At 38.5% G+C, this 11,238-nt stretch overlaps 4 protein-coding genes across 4 annotated transcripts; all 4 read left to right on the forward strand.

Moving 5' to 3' along the window:
* The first annotated feature begins 2,143 nt into the window (after positions 1-2,143).
* LOC130590202 (uncharacterized) lies at positions 2,144-4,949 on the forward strand. The gene is made up of 5 exons (XM_057392236.1): positions 2,144-2,758; positions 2,868-3,016; positions 3,063-4,224; positions 4,599-4,658; positions 4,743-4,949. Exons 1-5 carry the CDS (start codon positions 2,144-2,146, stop codon positions 4,947-4,949), a joined length of 2,193 nt encoding a protein of 730 aa, XP_057248219.1.
* A 1,243-nt stretch (positions 4,950-6,192) lies between these two features.
* On the forward strand, positions 6,193-9,161 carry LOC104889590 (uncharacterized). Its single transcript, XM_057392237.1, has 3 exons — positions 6,193-6,790; positions 6,873-7,196; positions 8,955-9,161. The coding sequence occupies exons 1-3, from the start codon at positions 6,236-6,238 to the stop codon at positions 9,159-9,161; spliced, it is 1,086 nt and encodes a 361-aa protein (XP_057248220.1). The 5' UTR covers positions 6,193-6,235.
* Positions 9,162-9,257: 96 nt separating this feature from the next.
* Positions 9,258-10,216, forward strand: LOC125493390 (uncharacterized). Its single transcript, XM_048636701.2, has 2 exons — positions 9,258-9,654; positions 9,747-10,216. The coding sequence occupies exons 1-2, from the start codon at positions 9,298-9,300 to the stop codon at positions 10,035-10,037; spliced, it is 648 nt and encodes a 215-aa protein (XP_048492658.1). The 5' UTR covers positions 9,258-9,297; the 3' UTR covers positions 10,038-10,216.
* Positions 10,044-10,973, forward strand: LOC125493596 (uncharacterized). The gene is made up of 3 exons (XM_048637065.1): positions 10,044-10,052; positions 10,263-10,684; positions 10,769-10,973. The coding sequence occupies exons 1-3, from the start codon at positions 10,044-10,046 to the stop codon at positions 10,971-10,973; spliced, it is 636 nt and encodes a 211-aa protein (XP_048493022.1).
* The last annotated feature ends 265 nt before the right edge of the window (positions 10,974-11,238 follow it).

Genomic DNA, 11,238 nt, shown 5'->3' on the forward strand with positions numbered 1-11,238 from the left:
GTAGGGAACAGGGAAGCAATTGGAAATGCTTCCAAAATTACAACAAATATTCAAAGTAAATTAGCTAGAAGCCATATGTATAAATAACTTTAGTGTACCAAAATCTCTGAAAACAAATATGTTATAAAAAATCTCAGAGATGAAATTTCAAAAAGAAAAAAGGAATTTTATTAGTAGGGATGAATGACTACTTCTTTTGTCTGCTAAAGTCGTTGCTAATATCAATCCTCTCCTTTTGGTTATAATGCTCAGGGTGCCTACATATCTTACACCCCGTCTGTGTCTACTGGCTTTTGCGTGCTCTCTCTCTCGGTCTCCCATAGGTTAGTTGTGCTCCCTCTTACTCTTATATAAAATTAGTTAGCATCTTTGTTCAAATGATTTACTTGTATGTTAATTTTGAATCATTAAGAATGCTTTATTCAAAAGTTTGTTTTTATTATGCACAATTAAAGTATCATCATAATCATATGCCTAGATACCCATCCAAGACTTACTCATTAGGAGTAAGTCTTGGATAGTCCCCGATTTGGGACTGTTCTTGGACGTTTGATCTCACTTAGGTGGTAAATGTATGTTTTCTTTTCGTTTCTATGGAAAATCACGGCTACTCATTTCCCTAATTTGTTCTCTGGGTGCATATGTAGATAAGTAATTACCTACATTGTGTACTTGGAGAACTGTAGGGAAATGCTGCCGGATTTTCCATAGAATCGAGAAGATGACGTACATTTACTAGTGGGATTAGACGTCAAAGGATGGGTTAGGTTGGAGTGATAAGGACCTTTGAAAGACATGCATATATTCATGCTATAAATCTTTTTTTGAATTTGTATCTTCATATTGTTTAATGCTTAAATGATTGACAATGTGTTATTATATGTGTTTAATTAATCGTTAAAGATCTGTTTGAATGGCGAAAGATCGTTCGTGGATGTATGGTAACATTAATTCGTCGAAATTTGTGGATGGGGTACTGGAATTTTGTGATTCTGCCTTAAAACATCAAGCTAGGACGGGGGCTTTGGGATTTTATTGTCCTTGTGTTAAGTGTAGTAATGTGCTAAAGTCAATGGTATTGAGTTGCTTAGGGAGCATGTACTTCGTAATGGGTTTAGGCCTGAATACCATGTGTGGATTTGGCATGGTGAGGAGGGAGTGTATGAAGGGAATTCTTGTGCAAATCATGTCCATGAGCAAGAAGACGCGTTTGAGGAAATGGAGTATGATACTGAGGACAAGATTGATGATGATGACAATGATCATGTGGATGAGATGATGGATGGTGTCGAGGATGATTCGGACAACATTCTCGTGTTTTTGAGTCTTTGACAGAGGCAGCACAAAAGCCACTTTATCCTGGTTGTAAAAAATTTACCAAACTTTCTGCCGTGTTGACACTTTTCAACATTAAGTCAAAGGGAAATTGGACCGATATTAGTTTCACTTCCCTGTTGGAAGTGTTAAGTGAGATGTTTCCCGATGGCAATGAACTTCCAAAGTCGACTTATTATGCTAGAAAGCTTATGTGTCCCTTTGGCTTAGAGTACAAGAAGATACATGCTTGTCCAAATGACTGCGTGTTATATAGGAATGAATATGACAATTTCGATGAGTGTCCACGGTGGGGAAGTCACGTTACAAGCGTAAAGGGGCTGGAGGTTCGAAAGGACCCCCGCTAAGGTGTTGTGGTATCTTCCAATAATACCTAGATTCAAGCGGTTGTTTTCCATAAAAAAAGATGCAAAAAATCTGAGGTGGCATGCAGACGGAAGGAAGAAAGATAGTTTGTTGAAGCATCCGGCAGATTCTCCTGAGTGGAAGAGTATTAATAGATTGCATAAGCCATTTGGGAAAAGAAGTAATTTGAGGCTTGGACTATGTACAGATGGGATGAATCCATTCGGAAGTATGAGTTCTTTGCATAGTACATGGCCTGTGCTTTTAGTTATATATAACTTGCCTCCTTGGTTGTGTATGAAACGCAAGTACATGATGTTGTCGCTACTAATCTCGGGTCCTAAACAGCCCGGAAATGACATAGATGTCTATCTTGCACCACTTATCGATGACTCAAAAAGCTATGGGATGAAGGGGTTTCTGTGTTTGATGCTCATGCTAATGAGATGTTCACTTGCGTGCAATGCTTTTCTGCACCATTAACGATTTCCCGGCGTACGGTAACTTATCTGGGTATAAGAATAAAGGTAAGAAAGCATGTCCGATATGTATGCATGACATGGAATCCACATTCATTCCTAATTGCAAACATGTCTACATGCCCCACCGAAAGTTCTTACGACCCGACCATCCTTTTCGTAAGAAGAAGAAGGCATTTTATGGGTCTGTTGAAGAGGGTGTAGCTCGTAGACCATTGACTGGTAAAGAGGTTTATGAGCAACTAAAGGGTGTTGAAACGATCTTTGGTAAAACAATGAAAGAGAAGAAAGGATTATGGAAAAAGGAGTCTGTCTTTTGGACACTCCCTTACTGGAAAGACCTAAAGGTTCGACATTGTCTCGACGTCATGCATATAGAAAAAAATGTATGCGATGCTATTCTTGCGACGCTTATGAATATTCCCAATAAGACAAAGGATAACAAGGTCTCACGATTGTACTTGGAAGAAAAGGAGTTCGCCAGAGTGGCTCAGGACAAGAAAGGTAAGAAGAGGAAGAAATCAGAAAAAGAAACAAATATTGAGGAAGACAATAAGGGGAAAGAATCAGAAGAAAACAGAAATCTCGAGAAAGTTAAGGTTAAAAGAACAAAAAAAAAGTCGACAATAGAAATTATTTGCCTCCAGCTTGTTATACTTGTCCAAGGAAGAGAAGCAGATTTTTTGTGAGTCTTTGTATGGCATTAAGGTTCCGTCGGGGTACGCATCTAATATGAAAAGATTTGTATCTTTGAATGGCGAGTTAAAATTAGGGTTTATGAAATCTCATGATTGCCATGTTATGATGCAAGTATTTTTACCGATTGCTATTCGTGGGATACTACCAAAACATGTGAGGTATGCTATTACTGAACTATGCTCATTTTTCCAACACGATATGTAGCAAAGTGCTTGATCCGACAAGACTTGATGCTCTTCAAGCTGATGTGGTAGAGACTCTTTGCAAGTTTGAAATGTATTTCCCACCTGCATTCTTTGACATAATGGTTCATCTTATCGTCCATCTAGTTCGTGAAATAAAGCTTTGTGGTCCAGTGTTTTTGAGGTGGTGTTATCCTTTTGAAAGACGAATGGGTACTTTACAAGATAAAGTGAGGAATCCTGCACAACCTGAAGCTAGTATCATTCAAGGCACCGTGGGCGATGAAGTTGGTAATTTTGTAGCCGAGTATTTGGCTAGTGCTGAACCTATCGGACTTCCTACATCTCGACATGATGGAAGACTTGAAGGCCACGGTACGATTGGCTCAAAATTAGTCACACCGCCAAGGGATAGGCGCCTACAAGAACACTTATATGTGTTGCATCACGTTGCAGCAGTGCATTCGTATTTGGCTGAGCATATGGAGGTGCTACGAGCTGAAAATCCTTCCAAAGGGGATAGGGCATTGATCCAGTTGCACAATAAGACGTTTATTGATTGGTTTCATGATCGAGTAATATGTCAACAACAAGATGATGTATCTGAAACTATTAAGTGGTTAGCATTTGGTCCTCGTGAAGCTATCAACAAATATGAGGGGTATGATATCAACGGATTTACATTTTGGAGTGAAGGTCAAGATGAAAAGTCATCATCACTGCAAAGTAGTGGTGTTTCCGTTTTGGCGTCATCTACATTTTATGCGAGCGCTAAGGATCGGAATCCGGTGGATGCCAAACTGTTACACTATGGGCGAATTCAAGAAATATGGGAGCTTAACTACTCTAGTTTCAAGGTTGGTCTGTTCTGTTGCAAATGGATAGGTAATAATCGACGTTTTGTAAGAAAGGATGACCCTTGTGGATTCACTCTTGTAGACTTGGGTCATTTGCGTGAAAGTGACGAGCCATTTATACTTGCAACACATGCTAAGCAAGTATTCTATGTAAGAGACCTTGCTGATCATAAGTGGTGTATTGTTGTACCGGGAAAAAGAAGTATCCTTGGCATTGGCGATGTTGATGATGAGGAAGAATATGATGCTTTTGATGATAGCCCGCCTTTCATCAATCCCAAAATCGATGTAACACGCGATGCAGATGTCGACACAAATTATATGCGTGTAGATCACACGGAAGGGATACTTGTCGATTCCTGAGAATGATATATTCACAAGGTATTATATGTACAAGTTTATGAATGTCTTTTATTATTTGGGAGATATGAAACATATTTTTGTGGTTCCTATTCTCATCTTCGTAACCCGTTTTCCTCTCGAGCATTGTACTGTATTGGATGAAACACGATTTCTAGGATGTTCGATTTTGTGATTTAGTGGATGAAGTTACTATGTTTAGATCACTTTAGGTCCTGCATTTGTAGATCAGGAATATCTATGTTATGGTTTGCCTAAAATAAATTGTTGGTTTTGAAAACCTTATCTTTAAGCGTGAGTTACTATGTCTAGATCACTTAAGTTCATTAACTGTTTTTAAGCTTGAGTTCTATGCTCAAATGTTTCTTTTGAAATTTGTGGCTTTCGTGATTCTGAAAAAGGTGTTGGACTTTTGCATGTTAAAATGTCAAGAAAATTGATGGGCAGAAATTTATATTCATATCTTCTATATGTATTACTTTCAGCTGGAAAAAGGTGTAGATGGGCTATTTGATAGCTTTGCAAGGTTAGATTCGCGCATCTCAAGCGTTGGACAGAGTGCAGCTAAAATTGGAGATCATCTACAGGTTAGTGCCATTTTCTTGAAAGCTATGTTTTATGTATCTCCTGGTAATGCAACAATCCAGCTTGATAAGCCTAATAAATGTTGGCCTAAAAGATTCATTCCATAAAGATTCCTAACTATATCCTCAACAGCCTTACAGTCATTTCAAGGATTACTGGAAAACTTTCAGTGGACAAAGGAACTACCAGATAAATGCAGTTGAAACAAAGTACGAACATCAACTGTTTTCTCATTTTTGGACAAAGTTCGCTTACTAAACATGTCTACTATTAACCTTACAGCGTGGCTTAAACAGCCAAAACCTGCAAGGGTAAAGAAATGTGGGATTTCAACAACCAAATAACCATCGAAAATAAACAAGAACTCATTGCACACATCATTAAAATATGTAGCCTTGTTGGAAACTGATAAGCCTACCAATAGAATCTTTCCTAACATGAAATTTTTCACTAGAACCTGTATATTGTAAAAGTCAAATGAGAAAGCTCCATATACCCCTCTACGAACTATTGTGCTATTGCTATACATGTCAAAAGCAAGCTGCTCCCAAAAGATAGATTACATAATCACGCTCTCTTGGTTCTAAAAAATTGTGGTTTCCATCTAAAGAGAGTATAATTGATACTGACACTACTTGCTTTTGTGTTGAAGGAAGGGGATTAGAGGAGCAGCAAATCTTCAAGTAACTTGCAAGTCAACTCACAATTTCCAACTTCATAGAAAGTGGGAAGGATAGCATTTTGTCTTATGACAGTCAACAAGAACTACCAGTGGTGATTACATATTTGGTTTCTGGACGTCATGTACTCATGTACTCACAATTGAACATCATTTGTATATGTAAAAACCTAACCATGCCACCATCAATCTTGACAGTTAATTGAGCAGGGAGGGAGGTAAAAAACAAGAATTATCCCTGGAGCGCTAAATGAATAAAGTGGGAAGTCTGTATTCCCTAACTTATGGACGGGATAGGAAAAACCAAACTGCTCGTTACCCACCTGCACTCCTTCCCACTGCCACTGCCACTGCCCTACACAATCCTCCCCCCACTGCCCACTGCCACTCCCTGCACTCACTGCCTCCCTCTCCCTCAAACACCCCTCACTCACCCAACTGAACTCCCTGCACTCCACTCCCTACTCCCTGCACTCACTGCCTCCCTCTCCCTCAAACACCCTCACTCACCCAACTGAACTCCCTGCACTCCCTCCCACTGCCTGCACTCACTGCCTCCCCCTCCTTCACCCACCCTCACTCAGCCACCTACTTGTATTTTTAATAGTCTATTGTTGTATGTAGTATACTGGAACCATACTCTGTGTCCTTTTTTTAAAACTGAATGTCTATGACCTCTTTGTGCAGAAGCTAATCTCACATTAGACATTCAAGATGACAGATTATGAGAAATATAGAGAAAAGAGGATAGCGGAAAATAAATTGAAAATGCAAGAAATGGGGATTAATTCTGCCGCATATGAAACTCAATCAAAAAAGGGCACAAAACGCAAATGCAGGAGTAAGGAGGATGATATTGAGAATGATGATTTGGAGCGTGATGATGATGCCGAGTATGATCCAGAGATGGAGGAGGATAAAGGTGAGATGGAAGAGGATAAAGGTGAGGAGGAGACCGATACTACAACCCTTATACAAGAGGAGGATGAGACGGTGTCAGCTCCTCAAGCTCAAGGCTGCTTACAAGTGCGTACCGCAAGTGAAATTGTGAGTCACAATCCAAAAAAGACAAGAGGGCGACGTCCCACAAAAGGACTTAAAAACAAGGAACCTATGCACCTTGAATACGATAAATTTGGTCAACCATGTGGTAAGTGGCGTCATATGTATGGGCAACAAGTTGGACTTTGCATGCACAAACTTTCCATTTTGACAACATGGAAAGAGGTGACGGAGGGTATGAAGAAGGCATTGTGGGAAGATACAGTGGTAAGTGTATAAGAGTTCACAATTATTTGGCTGCATTTTGTAACATACTTTTTATGCAACTTTTTTGTTTTTCTTTTTGTAGAATTTATTTCATATTGAACCTGATGAAGCCAAGAAGGAAGTATTTTTATCAGCTGTTGCAGAGAGATTTAGAGACTTCAAGACAAAGCTAGTGAGTGGATGGATCACTTTAAGAAGAAAAAGAACCAAGTCTAAGAAGTTGACAGAAGGAATGGAAAAGGAGAATGAAGAAGGAAAGGAAAAGGAAAATGAGGAGGGAGGGGAAAATGAAAAGGCATCGGAAAAGCAGCAAGGACCGGTGGAGTTGCCTTATGAGATATGGGATCATATCACAAAAGAGGATTGGGAAGCATTTGTTGCCCAAAAAACTACTCCGAAAGCAGTTGTAAGTTTTTATCTCATATTTTCAACTCTGTTTAATAAGGTTTATAGTTAGAATTTCACCTCCAACATTAAGTCGCATATAAATAGTTTTGCCATAGAATCTCCATCAGGAAGCTGTTTAACATTTAAAAGATCTCCAATCCAAATGGTACATCCATCATGTACTGCTGTAGGCATAAGCAGTTTATGATCAATTGTTAAGCCTACCACTGACTAGCCTAATAAGTCAGATGTAAGATCCTACAGCTAGATTCTACACAATGGCTTTCACCTTATTGGCTCATTATTATTATTTTTCTGTTATGTAACCTGCTTAGGCTAACGAGTACAATTTCTTGAATTACTAAGCCAGTTTTGCAAAACATTAGCCTCATTATAAAATGATGTCTTAGAGAAGTGTCTTGATGTGTTTTGACTTTCAACATGGATTTGCTGTTGTGTTATGCATATAGTTGTTGTATCTTAGTGCTGCATCATGTTTTATGGTATGGTATCATTACAGGAAACACCAAGTATCATTAATTAATCGGTACTGCCACGACATGGACAAGTACCAAATTTTTCTTTGATGGAGGATTTTGGGTATACTATATTCTTTTTCTAGGTTGTAATTAATTAGTATATGAGCTTCTTTAGATAATCGGTGTTCATGGAAGAGTGGATATCAAAACAAAAGGAACCAATCACTAAGCTCTTCACTCAGGCTGTAAATTCTCCTATATTAAGTTCTTCAATTCATAGTTTTTCTTGTTTAATGAAACACATCAAACACTTATCAAAGAGAGAGAGTCTGATCTGTCTCAGAAAAAAAAACATGATTTTCTTGCCTACAATTGATGCCCTGAGCGTCCTTGAAGTTCATCAGTAAATAAAATGACATAGAAAGTATACTTATTCTCTTTCTGGACACAAGATTCACCACTTAAAAAATTACTTACAAACACTCTCCGTTTCCTTCTACTCTTCCTCACTAAACTCTGCAATCACTGAACTACATTGATGCAAACTTTCTAACAGATGGATTACCTCCCTCCACAGTCCACACACACACATCAAACACTTATCAAAGAGAGAGAGTCTGATCTGTCTCAGAAAAAAAAAAAACTGATTCTCACTAAACTACAAACACTCTCCGTTTTCTTCTACTCTTCCTCACTAAACTCTGCTACATTGATGCAAACTGTCTAACAGATGGATTACCTCCCTCCACAGTCCACACACACACATGAACCAAAAAAAAAAAGAGAGAGAGAAAGAGAATGAGAGAGAGGAACTAAAAGGCAAATTGTCTCTAGTGAGCAGATTAATTGCACTGTTTTTAATCATATATACTTGATTACAGCTTGGATGAATTGTGGTGGCATGTATATATAGTAGGTATTTCAGGCACTTAGCGTATTTCCACCCTCCTGCCAGCCCCCTGCCATCCCCACTGCCAGCCCCCCTTCCACCCTCCTGCCAGCCCCCTGCCAGCCCCCTTTCCACCCTCCTGCCAGCACCCCTGCCATCCCCACTGCCACCCTCCTGCTAGCCCTCATGCCAGCCCCCTTTCCACCCTCCTGCCAGCCCCCTGCCACCCCTGCCAACCCCCTTTTAACCCCTGCCACCCCCTTCCATCCCCCGTACATTTATGAAAATTGTGTTTGTTACCTTTTATTTATATATTTATATTGATCCTACAGGAAAAGCGCACTAAAGCTTATATAGTTCAAGCAAGAAGAAGTTTTATCATCATATGGGTCCTAAAACTTATGAGCAGAGTAGAAAGGGGTGGCTTCAAGTAGATGGTTTTTACCCGAGCATTAGCTCATCATCGGGGGGAACTTCTAGCTCTACAATTACGACAAAGAAGATTGATCGAGTTTCCGATTGGTATTGTTCACTTCATAGTCGAGATGCAAGTGGGAGAAGAACCATTTCTGATCCGGGAACGAAGAAGATAGCCGATGCTGTGATTAGTATTTAGTGTCACTTCATTTGAATTTAGTTTTCAGTTTACAACTAACCGTTTTCTTATGTGTTCTTTCTTTCACTAGCTTGGATGGAAGCACAAAGAGGTTGGAGGTGAGTTCGTTCCCAAAGCGAACAAGGATGCCTTATATATGGTACCAGGTAAGGATCATGATGGACGCGTGAAAGGGAAAGGAGGGGTACGACTAGGCTTGAAAAAAGCTTACGGTGAAGAGTACTCGGCAACAAGATCAAGCTCAATTTCTAATGCATCACAAGATATGGAGCGCAAAATGAAATCTGCAATAGAGGAGCTTGAGAAGAGGATGAAAAATCAATTCAATGCCATCTCGGAGCACATGGGATTACCTAGCTTTGACGAGCGCAACATCACTCCAGGAGACAAATTAAGCCAACAAGATCCTGAGACACCTAGAGAGACACCTAGAGAAGTACCTGGTTCGACACCTAATCCTCCACTACTTGATCCCCCGGTACCTAATTTAGAGGTAAATAAAGAATTACTTTTTCAGTTTCTTTTCTGACAATATATATTATATCATGTTGTTAAAGTTTGATTTAGTCATTATGGTTTAAATAGGAGGAGACACATTGTGATCTTTTACTTCCCAAATCAAAAGATGGTGAGTTGGTTGTGGTAGCTTATGGTCGGGCACAACCATCGAGAGTGGGCCAAACATCGCATTTGTTGCTGGTAGCAGATTTTTATTTTAATGTGTCCGTAGACACCATTATATATGGATTTGAAGATTTCCCTTTACCGGTCCCTAGGGCGGATTGGAGCCTCTTTGTTCTCAATGACGCAGAGGGTAGTTTTGTGATATGGCCACGTGCTTGGGTGCGATTTACAGATGAGGTAAAATATATGTGACTAAGCATGATGATAGTGATTTAAAAGTTTTGCCCAACTCAAAAATATATGCACATTATGGAGTTGATTTGTAGTTTTTTCCTTTATCTGTTCAATTTGTTGTTTATAATCATCATACGCTTTATAGCTATTTTATTTCCTCTCCTTTTCTCTTTACAATAAAACTGGCATGAAGACATACCAAATGATATTTTCAACTATGTTTTTTTGTCTTTTTCTAAATAGGCTACGCAGAAAACAAAAAAGGCAAAAAATGTGAAGAATTTGGATGTGAACAAAGAGGTTTCGCAAGGAAACCATTCAAAATCGAATGAGGTGGGCTCAAAAGCTAACAGTAACAAGGCGAAATCACAACCTATTCCTGCAATTGTAGGAAAGATTTCATCCAAGGGCTCATCTCCTGATGCGACACCAAAAGGAACGCCACTTGTGAGTGAGCAAGTGATCCAATCTCTTAGCAAGTCATGTCTTTGGCTACATGCTCGGGTTAGCAACTTGCCGGATTCTTCCCCAATAAAGGTGGATTTGGAGAAGTCTCAATTCCACTACCTAGGTGAAGATTCAGCTACTTGGGTATATAAAGTGGATATTCGGGAATTCCTCTGTGGAGCGATGTTAAATATATCTATATTACAAGTCTTCATGAGGTTATATATAATTAAAGTAACTACTTCAATATTTTATTAGTGGTTGATGGTTTTCATTCTAACTTTACTTGATTATTTTTTTAGTGCACTTTACGAAGATTTACTTGGATGTGATTCTGTTTCGAAAGTTGGGTGGTTATGCCCACAAGAGATTCGTGATGCCAATTGCTTGCACAACCATGCTGAAGCGAATGAGTACATTGAACGGAGTATTAGACAATGTGTTCGATCGAGAGATAAGTATATTATTGCTCCATACATTGAAGAGTATGTTTTAGTATCTAATTGATAATGTCTTTTCATAATAATGCTATTTTGGATAAATTCTATTGGTACAAATATGTATATATATATATATATATATAATTATATAAATATATTGTATTATATATATGTATATGTATATATATATATATATATATATAATATATATATATATATATATATGATATATATAATATATATATGTATATATATATATATATATATATGATAATATATATATATATATATATAATATGATTGTTGAATTTAAATTTTTATTATTAGTCTTC

This window comes from Beta vulgaris, chromosome 9 (genome assembly GCF_026745355.1).
Source record: "Beta vulgaris subsp. vulgaris cultivar EL10 chromosome 9, EL10.2, whole genome shotgun sequence".
NCBI classification, from domain to species: Eukaryota; Viridiplantae; Streptophyta; class Magnoliopsida; order Caryophyllales; family Amaranthaceae; genus Beta; species Beta vulgaris.